Below are 17,019 nucleotides of genomic sequence, written 5' to 3'. Positions count from 1 at the left end.
ACAATTTTTTCTTCATTAAGAACCTAACATTCTAAACCAATTTATTTAAAGTTTTCTTCATTAAGAACCTTTCAACTTCACCAATAGATCAAGAATCCATTGACAATAGTAAAATAAATTAGAACACCTTATCACAAAGATATCTACTTATAGATATATTAATATTTTTCCAAAATATATGGAAATTGCTGTGAAAAATCAATACGCTGTGTCTAAGGTCTGTACCAGAAAACTAAGTAAATAGGCAATATAACTTATAGAAAAAAACCTATTGAGAACCAGTAAAGTAAACAGGCAGTATAAAACTAGGCTAGGAATTTGGCGACGGCTTTGTTACCCTCCCACGCGGTATGCTTAGACATTTCTCCGGGAATGAGAAGCTTTGCAGCGGCCTGAATCTCTCTGGATGTGATCGTGTTCATTTTGGCATGCTTGGCCAGTTTCCAAGCTTCATTCACCAAGTTATCAAAGAAGTCATTGATGAAGCTGTCCATGATGGCCATGGCCTTGCTGGAAATCCCCACATCAGCATGGACTTGCTTCAACACCTTGAAGACATAACATTTGTATGACTCTCTACTATTCTTCCTCTTCCTATTCTTGGCCTTCGTTTCCACCTCTACTTCCACCCTTGTTGGGATCACCTTCTTTTGCTCTCCACTAATCTTCCTTTTCCTATTCTTGGCCTTCGCTTCCGCCACAGTTGGGACCACCTTCTTCTGCTCTCCTGAGGCTCCAGATTTCTGTGCCGCCATTGGCATTTTCACAGCTTTGGCCAGCTTTTTTTCCATCTCCTTATTTGCTACTGTGGCTGCCGTCTTCAGCGCCACCCGAGACTTTTTCAGCACTACTTTGGGAGCCATTTCCTGTGTTGGCATTCACACAAGAAAGATGAAGTACCACCCTAGAAAGTAAATCAAAAACCAAGAAATAATGAATAGATTACCTTTGTTGACATTCACATATAAATGGGGGAAATCTAGTTAATCTATTATAGGTTGGTCCTTAGTTTTTATCTTCTGATATATTTCTAGATCCTTAGGCGCCATGAAGGTTAACACGGGAATAAAACCTTGGCTAAGCTTAATCTAGGTTAGGAGGTGTAAAGAATGCCCATAAGGAATCCAAATCAATGCCACCATCATCTTTTTTCTACATGTGATCATTATCATCTTCACCTTTAATTCCTTTAGATTGTATAAAACCCTAAAACTTGTATGTGTACAGAACAAAACCGAAAACAAATATAAAACATTCAGAAATCACCTCTGAAATTCAAACCACGGCACAACCTCTCCATAGAAAAAATGAAACAAAAGATCTCATACTAGGTGTTAGATTAATATCATATACGAAAACAGCGATAGATGAAAACATAGAACCAATACCTTTATTTAACGGATAACAACAGAACTGTTCTAGATAAAACAAAACCAAAAAAAACCCTGCCGTGTGCAGAGTCCTCAAAAAAGCCTCAGACTTACCTAGGAAAAACGGACAGAGTTGTAGAAGAAATATTACGAAACCCTAAATTTTTAAGGATGAGACGGGCCAAAACCAATTTCCCCACAGCTTCTGCTTCAGTGTATTTACAATAAACGAAAAAGAGATCTAAAAATATTGTGTTTCTAGAGCTTCTAGATTATTCAGCTCGAGACCTTCTCGCAACCTTGTTTCAGGTCATTAAGGTCATTGAGGTGAGAATGTTTTGTTAAGTCGGTGAAAGTTGACGGTGCGAGATAAGTCGGTGAAAGTTAAGTCTTCGAAAGTTAAGTCGGTGAAAGTTACAGGTTTGCCAATCATTTGTTTTAGGTCATGAGATGAGGAATGTTTAAGTCGGTGAAAATTGATGGTGTGAAATAGGTTTGTTGGTCATTTGTATTAGGTCATGAGAGCAGGAATGTTTAGATTGGTGAAAGTTGACTGGTGAGAGAGGTTTTAGGTCATGAGAGCAGGAATGTTTAGATTGGTGAAAGTTTACTCGGTGAGAGAGGTTTACAGATCATTTGTAGATTCCCAAGTTCACTTAATATATTTATTCTAAATAAATTTATGTAAAAGAAATTGGGAGATATGATATGTTACAAATCCACTAAAAATTGTGTTTCTAGAGCTTCTAGATTCTTCAGCTCGAGACCTTCTCTCAACCTTGTTTCAGGTCATTGAGGTGCGAATGTTTAAATAGGTAAAAGTTGACGGTGTGCAATAGGCCTGCCAATCATTTGTTTTAGGTCATATAATGAAGAATGTTTAAGTCTGTGAAAGTTACAGGTTTGCCAATCATTTGTTTTAGGTCATGAGATGAGGAATGTTTAAGTCGGTGAAAATTGATGGTGTGAGATAGGTTTGTTGATCATTTGTTTTAGGTCATGAGAGCAGGAATGTTTAGATTGCTGAAAGTTGACTGGTGAGAGAGGTTTTAGGTCATGAGAGCAGGAATGTTTAGATTGGTGAAAGTTCATTGGTGAGAGAGGTTTGCAGATCATTTGTAGATTCCCAAGGCCACTTAATAAATCTATAGACTATTAATATATATTCTAAATAAATTTATGTAAAAGAAACTCGGAGATATCATATGTCGCAAATCCATTAAAATTAGATCATATGTTAAATTAGAAAATTTATTATTTTAAGTAAAAATAAATTATTTAATATTAATCTTTTTTTAATGAGTTAATTTATTATTAAATAAGATGTGTAAATGATTATCAAATAAAGAATTTTCTATTGTGATCAAGAAATTAGATTTTTTTTGTTGTCCCTAATAAAATGTAGACAACTTGAGTTAATTATTTTTAATTGTAAAAATGATATTGGAAAAATATAATTTTATATTATAAAATTAAATTTGAAGAAGATTAAGATAAGCTGGTTTGGGGAATTTTCTTTTAAATAATATTTTATCCTATGTATGCATGTTAGGGTTATAAAATGATGAGAAATGTGAATCAATATATTCTTTTTTATCTCTAAAACTTTACCTAAAATCTAAAACTTTACCTAAAATAATTGTCAAGTGTCTCTAGGTTTATAATGTGATGAGGCAATAATGTCGAAAATCAAAACTAGTTTTGAGTAATATGTGATGTGATCCAAGTTGATAGAGTTAAAATAATAGAAAGATATAAAAACATTACCAAAAATAAGCTAGTGAAAATAGAAATTTTTTTATATGCAAAGAAATATCAAAAACATAAATTTATTTCTAAATTGCTATCCATTTGTATTGTTTTGTTTTGTTTCTTTTCTTTTCTTTATTCTATAGTTTAACGTGATCTCTTTAATTTTTACTTTTTTTTATTAGAGAAAAATTAATCTTTTTAATCTTGTTTTTTATTAGAGTAAAACAAGTTTTGTGGTGGACATTGTTGCTACTAGGATATGTTGTTGTCATTGATGTCAACATATTCCTATGATTTATTACTCCGGTGATTGTAGATTGGTTTATTGGTATCATGGTTTGGTGTATAGAGTATTTATAGTATCAATACATCCTCTTGTATTGGTTTTGGTGATCCGGAAAGCTTAATTGATCATATCATATGATCCAATTTGCAGTTTGTTTTTCTGATCAGTGCTTTGCAGAGTTCAATATTTCCTCTAGTATATTCTGATGTGATCAAATCTTGAGCTGATTTTTTGGGAGATTTTTTGGGATGGTCTTGTGTATCTTCATTTCAGATGGTTCATGATTTGGTGCTTCGCAAGTTATCTTTCTTCATGACACTTGTTGTTGTTTGAGTGTTCTTGAGTTTCAGATGTTGATTGATGAAGATTTAATAAGTTGTATTGGTACAACTATTACTGATGATTCTAATATGCTTGTTGGTGTTTCCTAATTGTGCCCTCTTTATTTTGATGATCCACATTGATCATTGTGTGAGTTCTTGGTGATTTTGCTGAACCAGTGATGTTCTTCGTGTTATGCGATATTCGTAGTGGTGTGGCGTGTTGCAGTTGATCTTGGCATGATTTCCGGTGGTGATGAGCATTTGTAGATTTGAATTAGGTCCATTTTATGTCATTTATATCATTATATTGGTTAGGTGGTCGATCTTTGTATCGTGTGATGCAATTTTATAATTTGATGTTGAGGGTTTAGCTGACCTTGTTGTCAAGATTGATGAATTGTATAAATAGGTGATAAAATCATGTAATTTAGGTATCGAGGTTGTGTCTGCATTATCAGAGAATGATGTATGTGTGAAAAAGAGAAATCATCCTTTGGTATTGAGATTGAGAAGAGATTGAAGTGATGTAGAGTAGACATATGTGCTTAACCAGAACTGTCACTAGGCATTAGCTGATATTATTATTACAGTTGATTTGATTTTGAATTGTTCTCCAAACATTTTGTAAGCTAGTGAGACTTCCTTATAAGGTAGTGAACCTTCCCTGAGGGTTGTATCCTTCTGAGTTATTGTATCTTGAGTTGTAGGCTCTGGGCAGTGTGCCTAAATGCTAGTGTATTCCCCATTATAATATTTACAAATACTATTATAGAGTATCATCTTATTGTGGGTAGGTTCCTACCATGGTTATTCCCTAAACCGATTTTTCCATGTCAAAATATTGGTGTTGTGTGTTGTACTATCAATTTGCTTATCTATATTGTTGTTGCAGTCTATAATATTTGCATTTGTGGTCGAGTTAGTAGATCCAGTGAAAACTGATTCACTCCCCCTCTTAGTTTTACTTCATTTTTGTTTCCAACAATTGGTATTAGAGCTAGATCCTCTAGAAGAAGCTTAACTACTTGAGGAGATTCGGGATGGTAACTGGAAGTGGAAGTCTTATCTTTAAGAAGGAGAGTCCAAGATTTGATGGAAGTAACTATAGTATATGGAAGAACTAGATCGAGGTGCACTTGAGATGTCTTGGAGAGGATTAGTAGAAGATTACTAAGAATGTCTATTTTTTTTTCCTCCGAATGGACTAGTTACTGTTGATGAGATCAAGGAAGCTGAAAATAATATTAGAGCGAAGGAAGCATTGTATAGCACCGTAACTGATTCAGAGATGACTAATGTAATGAGACTTTAGACTGCACATGAGATTTGGGAGAATCTTGAGACCTTGTATGAAGGAGATAAACAAGTCAAAGTTGCTAAGTTGCAGAGTTTGAAAGTGAAGTATGAGATACTTGAGGATGAGAGAAGATGAGAACATAAATTCCTTTATGGCTAAGGTGAATGAACTTGTCCTAGATATCAGATATGTTGGTGGGACCCTTGAAGAAGATAAAATTGTTGCTAAGATGCCGAGATCATCACATCCTACTTACAAACATAAGGTAGTTGTTATTGATGAGATCTAGAGTGTGACTACTGTGAAAAGAGATAGATTGGTTGGGAAGATTGTTGCATTTGAACTGAGCAAATTTGGTGAATCACATGGAAAGTCTAAGACAACATTTAGAGCATCTATATCCAGAAAGAGAAAGTATGATCCTAATGAATGCAAAATTTCTAGATATGAAAGAGAGAGAAGAGAGATGGAAGAGCAATAAAGAGAGTTGGAGGATCTTGAAGCATTGATAGCTTGGAGATTGCCTAAGGGAGCTCGTAAGTATGATGGAAAATTGCCTCTGAAATGTTTCTCTTGCAATAATATAGGACCATTTTCTTCTAAATGCTCGGCGAGAATGTCTAAATATGATAGGCATGATAAATTTGATAAGCATGATAAGAATGATAGATATGAGAAGCATGAGAAGTATGATAAGCCTTACAAGCCTAACCGGAAGTATAAGCATCAGAAAAACTGTTATTATGTTGTTGATGAAGGTGTTATAGATGAAGAATCAGAAGGAGATGAAGTTGTTTTTACTACTATCAAAGAAGATGGACCGATACCTATTGTTTCCACAAGCTGCACTATTGAGGAGAAAGCTTTAGCTGCTAAAGTTGAAGAGAAGGATAAATGGGTGATTGATAGAGGTTGTTCACATCATATGACCTGTGATAAAAGAAAATCTATTAATATGGAAATTTATGATGGTAGAATAGTAAGATTTGGAGATGACAAAGCCTATGTGATCTGTGGTAGAGGTTCTATTTCCTTTTATGGTAAGCATGACACTGATGGTGTCTTATATGTTGAAGGTTTGAAGCATAATATTTTAAGTGTTGGATAGATGGTAAGCAAAGGGTATAAATTTGCAATTCAAGAATGGAAAATGCAAGATCCTAAATGCCTCCGCTATAGAGATTGCATCAGGAACTAGGACTGAAGGTAATATCTTTTCTTTGAATGTTGGTGAGAAAGGTTGCTTGATAATAATTAGGATTAGTTATATAGAAGCTATTAGAGATTTGCCTAAAATTGTTAAGCCTGCTAATACGGTATGTAAGGAATGTCAAATGGGTAAGCAAAGAAGAATTTATTTCAAGAGTAAGTAGTTTACATTTGATGGATTGATAGACCTTGTGCATACTAACCTATGTGGACCTATAAATGTTAGAATTGTGTAGGGTGACATATATTTTATGTTGTCGATTGATGATTATTCTAGAATGATGTGTGTTGTATTTTTTAAGGAGAAATCAGAAGCATTAGACAAATTCAAGATATTCAAAGCAAAGGTTGAGACTAAGATAAGATTGAAGGTGAAATGTATGAGATCTGACAGAGGAGGATAATTTTGTTCCAGTGAGTTTGATTCATTCTATGAGAAGCATGGGATTAGAAGACAATTATCTTCTCCTAGAACCCCACAACATAATGGAGTTGTTGAAAGGAAGATCAGGACTGTCTTGGATGCTGCAAGGAGTATGTTGATTGAAGGGAATGTTCCAAAGATATATTGGAGAGAAGTAGTTAGCACTTTTTTTTACAAATTTAACCGAGTGCGTATAAAAGGAGATACCGGTAAGACTCCTTATGAGCTATGGTTTGGTCATGTTCCTACTATGAGATATTTCAGAATTTTTGGTAGCAAGTGTTATATCAAGAGAGATTAGAATATAGGAAAGTTTGATGCAACAAATGATGAAGGAATTTTCTTGGGATATTCAACAAAGAGAAAAGCCTACCAGTGCTACAATAAGAGACTGGGAGAGATAGTGGAAATTGCAAATGTGAAGGTTGATGACAACTATGGAAAAGAGATCAGAGCATGTGGATATGATGATGGTCAACATATTGTTTTAACACAAAATTCAGACTGAATAATTGAAGCAAAATGATCCGGTAGAGACGGTTAATCCTTATATGGATCCTAAAAATCAGAATAATTAGAAGACTCTGAGATATGTAAAGATTGAATCATTCTGAAAAATCAGATTATCGGTGATAAAAATAAAGGTGTAATGACTAGAAGAAGGTTAGCTGTTGAAGAGGTGTGTTTGATTTCCAAAATTGAAGCTAAAGGTGTTGTTGAAGTTTGTAAAGATGACAATTGGATAAAGGCTATGGAAGAAGAATTAGATTAGATTGAAATGAACGACACATGGGAGCTTGTGCCTAGACCTAAAGATAAGAATGTGATTGGTACTAAATGGGTATTCAGGAACAAATTGAATGAAGCCGGTGAAGTTGTCAGAAATAAAGCTATTGATAATTGACTCTCACTTGGGATCATGGTGTTGTCATTGATGGCAACACACATCATTCTAGGTTGGATACTTATATGGTATTCACCGATATTCAAGGATTGACATCTGACATTTAAGGAAATTGACATATTGAAGAGCAAGGAAAACCGACAAACTAGGTACCGATATATGGAGGCGGACATAGAAGAAAGATTTGGTAAAAGGATAAAGTGAAAATGGTCATAAAGATTAATGCTTATATTTTGTTTTGAGCTGACATGTATTTGTCTTTTGTAATATTATTGTAAGACGACATAAGGCATTCATGTATGTAAGGGTATATAAGGCAGTCTATTAGGTCATTTTGGGATATAGGTAATGCAAGATTTTATGAGTGAGATCTTGATCAATAGTATGCAAATGTTATGATCTGTAGTCGGTCTTGGTTGTTTGTCAAGAATATTGAGAAATGAATTGATATCGGTAAAGAAAGGTGATAGTGTTAACAGGTACAGTCTGTTCTTAAAACCGGAACTCATCCAGCATATTAGATGCACATTCAGAGTTTAGTTTTTTAATTGTAATTCAGTATTTTATCTGTAGTTAGTGCGGCTCCGTTGTGATGAGCAGTGCACTCAAGGAAGTGTGCCTTCCTGCATGTTCAACCCCTGTTTATGTAATATTTATTCAACTGGCCAGTGGATAGATATTGTGGGTCACAAATCCCACCGTGGTTTTTCCTCTTTAAATTTTTCCACATATAAATCTTTGTGTTATGGTCTTGATCTTTGTTGTTGCATTATTATTACTTGTTATTTTCTTTTAGGCATACTGGTTACTAAGTTGTTGTGTTAATAAGGTTAAAATTAATCATACCAGGAGAACACTGATTCACCACCTCCCTCCCCTCCCCCTCCCCTCTCGGTGTTCTTGGATTCCAAGAAAAGAAAGATTGGTAAGCAATGGATATTCACATAAAGAAGGAATTGATTATGAGGAGACTTTTACTCTAGTAGCTAGACTTGAAGATGTTAGACTATTTCTTGCATATGTTCGTTATAAAGATTTCAAGGTATATTAGATGCATGTCAAGTCAGGTTTCCAGAATGGTGATCTTGAGGAAGAAGTCTACATTGAGAAACCTGATGGATTTTCATTATCAGATGATGGAGACATGGTATGCAAATTGAAGAAATCTCTTTATGGATTGAAACAAGCCCCTAGAGTCTTGTATGCTAGATTGGATAAGTATTTGCTGAAAATGGGATTTAATAAAGGTATTGTTCATAGTAATCGATATTTTAAGATATCGAGAATGATAACATCCTAATTGTTGAAGTCTGTAGATGATATTATCTTTGGAAGAGATCATAACTTGAGTATGAATTTTTCTGGTGATATGCAGAAAGAATTTGAGATGTCTATGATAGGAGAGATGAAATTTTTCTTAGGATTGCAAATTTCATAAATTGGAAAAGGTATTTTTATATCTCAAACTAAGTATGTGAAGGAATTGTTGAAGAAGTTTGGGTTAGATGAATCCAAACTGGTTGGAACTCCTATGGTGACTGACTGCAAATTATCTAAAAATGATGAATCTCCGAAAGTTAATCAGTCTTTATATAGATATATGGGTGGTGGGCTACTATATCTTACTCAGACTAGACCAAATATTATGCATGCTATGTGCATAGCTTCTAGAGCTCAAGTTGATCCAAAAGAGAGCCATGCCACTATTGTAAAAAGGATATTTAGATACTTGAAAGGAATTATGGATTATGGTTTATGGTATCCAAGGAATAATGATTTCATGTTATGTGCTTACGCTTATGTTGATTAGGCTGGTGATGTTGATGACCGGAAGAGTACCTTTGGTGGTGCTTTCTTTTTGGCTAAGAAATTGGTTTCTTGGGTGAGTAAGAAACAATTTTCAGTGTCCCTATCTACTGCTGAAGTTGAGTACATCGTTGTTGCTAGTAACTACACTTAGGTAGCTTGGATGAAGTAAATATTTAAGGATACCAGAATTATCTATGATGAGCTTACTATCATATATTGTGATAATTCTAGTACTATTAATGTGTCTATAAAGGAACAACTTGCTAAAATTTTTACTAAGCCTTTTCCTGTAGATACATTTATTTACTTGAGAGACAAGTTAGGGGTATCTACCCCTCCTGATAGGAACTAGATGCATTGAGTTGCATCAATTCGATGTACCTCACAGTCTTATCTCACAGTCTTAACTCAGAAGCCGCGACATTATATGCTGACCCATTATGTGAAGCTAATAACAAAGATAGATCCACTAAAGTATTTGTTGAATAAGTCAACTTTTACAGGAAGATTAGCCAAATGGGTTATGATACTGAGTGAATTTGATATAGAGTATGTTGATCGAAAAGCTATCAAGGATAGCTCATTGCTGATCAATTAGCCAAAGCACCTTTACAAAATGACATACCATTGTACATTGAATTTCCTGATGCAGACTTTCTGATAGTAAGTGCAAAATTTTGGGAATTGTACTTTGATGGTTCCTATACATAATATGGATCAGGTGCAAGAATTTTGTTCATCACACCTCAGGGACACACAATTCGAAAATCATATAGACTGCGGTTTCCATGCACAAACAATACTGCAGAATATGAAGCATTGACTATTGGGCTCAAAATGCCTATTGAATGGAATATCAAGGAATTATATATTTATGGTGATTCACAGCTTGTCATTGCTAGGTTCCGGAGACAACTGAGAGGGGGGGGGTGAATCAGTTGTCAAATAAATTCAAACCAAAAACAACTTAACCAACTTAATACTTAATACCGGTAAACCAGTTCAATATGTCGGTAGACAGTTTTAATAGTTAATTGCTATACTAGTAAGGATTAGTGCATTAAACATAAACACAAAGTCATCCACAACACATAACACCAATATTTGTACGTGGAAACTATTAGCATATGCACACTCCAATGAGACATTGTAGGTGATTGAAGGTTTTGTCATTGATGGCAACCTTACAATCCTATGTCACCAGCAAGGTAGTTCACTGGCACTAGCCATATCAAACTCTACACCAGTACTCAGATCACCGGCACTGGCAGTGAAAGGTAGCATAACGACACAGAGGCTGACAAGATTTTTGTTGTAATATATTTTGTTTATTATTTGTAATGTCATTGTAAGCTGACTTGGCAAGTTGTAAAATAACTCTTATATAAGAGAGATCATTGTAGAACATTTGTAAGTAAGAAAAAGGAATGTAATTAGGTGAAATAAGGCAGACCTATTATGCGAATTATAGGTTAAGGGTTTATGTAAGAAGCAAAGTAGAAACCGATACTAGATCTGGCATTATAGATGCTATTTTGAAGCAATACAAGACACTGGATTTATATAATCCATTTTGTAAGTCAGTGAGACTTCCTATTTTGTATTTGAGTAGTGAGCTCTAGGCAGTTGGCCTTCCTACATGTGTAGGCCCCTCTTGTACTAGTAATATTCTCTTATTGGCCAGTAAGTGAATATTGTGGGTCACAAATCCCACTGAGGTTTTTCCCACACCGGGTTTCCTCGTTAAATCCTTATGTTATGGTGTGTTTTTCATGTGGTTGTTTTTATCTCTGATTATTGCATTACTTGCTGCTTACCGATACACAATATTAATATGCTCTACATGTTTTAAATTAAGAAAATCTATTTACCGGTTAGATACTGATTCACCCCCCCCTCTCAGTATCTGTGGGAATCCTAACAAAAACCCTGTAAGGGGAAAAACCACAGTAGGAAACCTTACCCACAATCAGATGATACTACTGCAGATAGTAAGTGTACATAAATGGGGTCTGCACATGCAGAAAGGCCAAGCGCCTAGAGCTCACTACTCAAACACAAAATGAGAGTCACACTAACTATAGTTGGATGGTTAAATCCAATAAGAATGTACTGCACAAAATAGCATCTTCATATGTTGAATTTAGTATCGGTGTAGTTCTAATTGTCTTCACAAAAACCCTCCTTCAATCTTCAAATGGTGTCTGTGTGTATAGCTCTGCTTATTCTCGCATATACCTTTACACAATCCTTTTTTGCATTCCACATCTGATCTTACAAATAGGATCTTACATTTATACCATAACCTAAGACCAATTTTAGTAGGTCGACTTTACAAGATATTACAATAAAAACATTTTACAAACAATACAATATCCGATGCAATAACCGATTGAACATGTCGGCTTAATGCATTTACAACAATAATTAATCATCTCCATAGAGTGCCATGCTGATCTAGAAAAGATAAACCTACCGCTATAACACTGGACCTATTTGCCGATAACAACAAATATGCAAATATGAATATACCAATAAACAAAACTCTAGGACAAAATGTCCAAACGATGTCTTTGACATTACCAAGTGTTTTCCATATCATTCCAAGTGCCAATGATCATTATATCTTGCTAGTGTACTAGATACCAATGACTGTGCATGAGTCACTTGCTTGCCAGTGAATGTTGTTGATTCTCCAAAGTGCCAGAGTTGGTAGGTGTTTAGTAGGTGTTGACATAAATGACAAAACCATACCAAAATACCAACAATCTCCCCCTTTGGCATTTATGGCAACACAAGATGGAAAAACCATCAAAGTGCCAAAATAGAAATGCCAAATACCAAAAACCAACAATCTCCAAAAAGGTCATAACCAGAAATCAAAATACAAATACAAAGACTAATAATCTCTCCCAAACAACAATCTCTCCCCCTGGGAGCAACATGTGTTTTCCTTGTGTTTTTCCATACCAATCTCTCCCCCTTTGACATCAAATGCCAAAGTTACAACAAAACATCTTACCAAGCCAAGTTCATATACAGAATACCAATCAATTCAATATACCTACTACTCCCCCTTAGAAGTATCTTCCCATCAAGGACCGGAATAAAAGATTTCTCTATTAATTCTACCGGTTGATGTCAATCATCAACTTCCTAAGTCTCTACCGATGGGGGTATGACTCCAAGCTGATCTCAGAGATATTCAAAAGTCTCCTTAGGCAAAGGTTTAGTGAAAATATCTGCAATCTGCTCTTTAGTATTCATATAAACCAGTTTTATCTCCTTTGCTTCAACATTTTCCTTTAGAAAATTTAGTTTGATAGAAACATGTTTCGTTTTAGAATGTAATACCGGATTCTTAGATATATCAATTGCTACAGTGTTATCACAATAGATAGTAATAGGTTCCTTGCATTTTACCTTTATGTCTTTCAACATTTTCTTAAGCCATAGTACTTGTGTACAGTTAGTTGCTACTGCAACATATTCTGATTCTATTGTTGATAAAGATGTACAACTTTGTTTCTTATTTAACCAAGAAACTAATCTATTTCCAAGAAAGAATTCTCCGCCAGTGGTGCTTTTTCTATCATCCACATCTCCTGCCTAATTTGCATCTGTGTATGCACATAATTCAAAGTTTTCATCTCTAGGATACCATAATCCAAGATTTATAGTGCCTTGTAAGTATCGGAAAATCCTTTTTACTGCTGATTCATGATTTTCTCTAGGATTACTTTGAAATCTTGAAACAATACATACTGCATTCATAATATCAGGTCTGGTTTGTGTCAAATACAGTAAACCTCCTATCATAGATTTGTATCTAGTTGGATTAACAGGTGTGGATTCATCCCTTAGTGATAATTTGTCATTTGTTGTCATAGGTGTGCTTACCGGTTTAGAGTTCTCCGTCCCAAATTTCTTTAGTAACTCTTTTAAGTATTTGGATTGACTCAAGAATATACCTTTATCAGTCTTTGAAATCTGCAATCCTAAAAAGAATTTTATTTCTCCTATCATAGACATTTCAAATTCTTGTTGCATTTTAATAGAAAATTCTTTACAGAATCCGTCTTCTCCTCCAGAGATTATATCATCAACAAATACTTCTATAATCAAGATGTCATCATTATTTATTTTGTAATATAAATTGATGTCTGCATTTCCTTTAGTAAAACCAATCTTTAAAAGATACTTATCCAATCTTGCATACCAAGCTCTTGGAGCTTGTTTCAATCCATACAAAGCTTTTCTTAACCTACAAACCATATCATTGTCATCTGTCAAAGAAAATCCATCGGGTTGTTCAATGTACACTTCCTCTTCAAGATCTCCATTTAAAAATGCACATTTAATATCCATTTGATAAACTTTGTATTTCTTGTGTGCTGCAAAAGCCAAGAATAATCCGACTGCCTCAATTCTAGCTACTGGTGCAAAGGTTTCATTGTAATCAACTCCTTCCTTTTGAGAATATCCCTTACACACTAGTCTTTCTTTATTTCTGACAACCTTACCATCTTCATTAAGTTTGTTTCTGAATACCCATTTGGTTCCAATTACATTTTTATCTTTAGGCCGGGGAACTAATGTCCAAGTGTTGTTTTTCTCAATTTGTTCTAATTCTTCTTCCATAGCTTTAATCCAAAATTTATCTTCACATGCCTCATTAACAGATGATGGTTCAATTTGAGAAATAAGACATGCCTCTTCATTTGCCAATCATCCTCTTGTCATAACTCCTTTAAACTTGTTTCCAATTATCTAATCTTCAGAATGATCCAGTCTTACATACCGGGGTGTCTTTGTTTGTTGTTGTTCCTCAGTTACTGTAGAATCCTCAGATGATACCGGGGTAACTAGATCTTCATTTTGTACTGGTGGATTTAGTGTAGGTTCATTTGTCAAAAATTTTGTTGCCGGTTCAGCGTCTATATACCTTGAAGTTCCTCTAAATTGTTCATCAATCTTTACATTTGTACTTTCAACAATTTTCTGCAATCTTTTGTTAAAACATCTAAATGCCTTGCTCTTAGATGAATAACTGAGAAATATTCCTTCATCACTTCTAGGATCAAATTTTCCAATATACTCATCTCTTTTGATATAACATTTACTTCCAAAAATTCTGAAATACTTAAGAGTAGGAGTATTACCAAACCATAGTTCATGAGGGGTCTTACCGGTTTCACCTTTGATGTGAACTTTGTTGAATGTATACACCATTGTACTGACTGCCTCTCTCCAATATACATGTGGTAGGTTTTCTTCTGATAACATACTTCTTGTTGCATCCAAGATAGTTCTATTTTTTTGTTTCAACAACTCCATTCTGTTGTGGTGTCCAAGGTGTTGATAGCTATCTTCTGATTCCATTCACTTCACAGAATGTATTAAATTCCTTAGATGTAAATTCTCCTCCTTGATCTGATCTTAGACATTTGATTTTCTTACTGGTTTCATTTTCTACCATTGCTTTGAACAGTTTGAACTTTCCAGGTGCTTCTGATTTTTCTCTGAGAAAAGTAACCCAACATATTCTAGAATAGTCATCAATGATTAGCATAAAATATCTATCACCTTGAAAGATTTTAGTTCTAGCTGGACCACATAAATCAGTCATCCACAACACATAACACCAATATTTGTATGTGGAAACCCTGTAAGGGGAAAAACCACGGTGAAACACCTTACCCACAATCAAATGATACTACTGCAGATAGTAAGTGTACATAAATGGAGTCTGCACATGCAGAAAGGCCAAGCGCCTAGAGCTCACTGCTCAAACACAAAATGGAAGTCACACTGACTATAGTTGGATGGTTAAATCCAATAAGAATGTACTGCACAAAATAGCATCTTCATAAGCTGAATTCAGTACCAGTGTAGTTTTGATTGTCTTCACAAAAACCCTCCTTCAATCTTCGTGTATAGCTCTGCTTATTCTCGCATATACCTTTACACATTCCTTTTTTGCATTCCACATCTGATCTTACAAATAAGATCTTACATTTATACCATAACCTAAGACCAATTTTAGTAGGTTGGTTGTACAAGATATTACAATAAATTTTTTTTACAAACAATACAATATCTGATACAATAACCAATTGAACATGTCGGCTTAATGCATTTATAACAATAATTAATCATCTCCATAGCGTGTCATGCTGATTTGGAAAAGATAAACCTGCCGGTGTAACCCTGGACCTATTTGCTGGTAACAGCAAATATGCAAATATGAATATACCAATAAACAAAACTCTAGGACAAGATGTCCAAATGATATCTTCGACATTACCAAGTGTTTTACATATCATTCCAAGTGTCGGTGATCATTATATCTTGTCGGTGTACCAGATACCGGTGACTGTGCATGAGTCACTTGCTTGCCGGTGAATGTTGCTGATTCTCCAAAGTGCCAGAGTTGGTAGGTGTTTAGTAGGTGTTGACATCAATAACAAAACCATACCAAAATACCAACAATCATCAACCAAATAAATGATGATTATGAAACTAAGGATGAAAAGCTCATGCCCTACAAACAGCTGGTAGAAGAGTTTAAAGAACACTTTGCAGAAATATCATTTACTCAAATCCCAAGAAATGAGAATAAAGCAGCAAATGCAATGGCTACAATAGCATCTCTCTTGCAGAATTGAGAGAATCAATAGCATTATGAATTCCTCGTGGAAGATATCTTAACTCCTACCATTGAATTCCAACATACTTACATGATTTGTCATATATCAGGGATCAGTCAATCCTTATACGGCCAAACCTATCAGTACTTAAAAGAGAATATCCTTCCTCCTAACCTATCCCATAATCCAAGAAGAAATTTTATCAGTCAATCATCTCGTTGTACTATTATTGCTGATACCTTATATAGGTGAGGTCTAGATAGTACTTTATTGAGATATCTTGAACAAGAAGAATTTGAAAAAGTTCTTAACAAAGTTCACACAAGTATTTTTAGCACACACTCAAGTGGATTAACATTGGCTAAGAAACTTCTTCGTATGGGTTACTATTGGCCTATTATGGAACGAGATTCATTCACATATGCCAAAAAATGCAAACAATGTCATATCCATGGGAATCTCATTCACGCACTAGCACAAGAATTGTTTGCTATGGCCGAATCATTGCCATTTTCTCAATGGGGCCTTGATTTGGTAGGAAAGATAAATCCTTCATCTTCTAATGGACATATGTTCATTCTGACTGTTACTGAATATTTCACTAAATGGATTGAAGCAGTACCTCTGACAAAAGTGACAGGAAAACAAATATCATCATTCATCTTGAATTATATAATCTATCGCTATGGAGTTCCTATGACCATTATCACTGACAATGGATGACTATTTAAGAATCAAAATGTGACAGAACTATGTGAGCAGTTTCATATCCAACATAGGTTTTCTACTCTATATTATCCACAAGGAAATGGTCAAGCTGAGGCATCAAACAAGACTATCTTGAAAATCTTGAATAAAACAGTCAATGAAGCTGGAAAAGACTGACACATTCAGGTAAATCCTACTCTTTGGGCATAATGAACCAACATCCACACACCAATGGGGGCAACTGCATATTGCTTAGTCTATGGATCAGAAGCCATCTTACCCGTAGA

At 34.8% G+C, this 17,019-nt stretch overlaps 1 protein-coding gene across 2 annotated transcripts; it reads right to left on the bottom strand.

Annotated features, from left to right (window-relative positions):
* Nucleotides 1-286: 286 nt before the first annotated feature.
* LOC131036055 (uncharacterized) lies at nucleotides 287-1,700 on the bottom strand. 2 transcript variants are annotated; one of them, XM_057967852.2, is made up of 2 exons: nucleotides 1,485-1,700; nucleotides 287-866 (listed from the first exon to the last, which is right to left on the bottom strand). In XM_057967852.2, the coding sequence occupies exon 2, from the start codon at nucleotides 861-863 to the stop codon at nucleotides 306-308; it is 558 nt and encodes a 185-aa protein (XP_057823835.2). In that variant the 5' UTR covers nucleotides 864-866; nucleotides 1,485-1,700; the 3' UTR covers nucleotides 287-305. The 2 variants fall into 2 exon arrangements, with proteins under 2 accessions (XP_057823835.2, XP_059069180.1); XM_059213197.1 differs by lacking the exon at nucleotides 1,485-1,700 and adding an exon at nucleotides 1,389-1,476.
* Nucleotides 1,701-17,019: the final 15,319 nt, after the last annotated feature.

The sequence above is a fragment of the Cryptomeria japonica genome, chromosome 10, assembly GCF_030272615.1.
Source record: "Cryptomeria japonica chromosome 10, Sugi_1.0, whole genome shotgun sequence".
Lineage (NCBI taxonomy): Eukaryota > Viridiplantae > Streptophyta > Pinopsida > Cupressales > Cupressaceae > Cryptomeria > Cryptomeria japonica.
This window is presented reverse-complemented; position numbering and strand designations above follow the sequence as displayed.

Coding starts and splice junctions, on each gene's coding strand:
- LOC131036055 (XM_057967852.2), bottom strand. CDS start 863: ATGGCTCCCAAAGTAGTGCTGAAAAAGTCTCGGGTGGCGCTGAAGACG.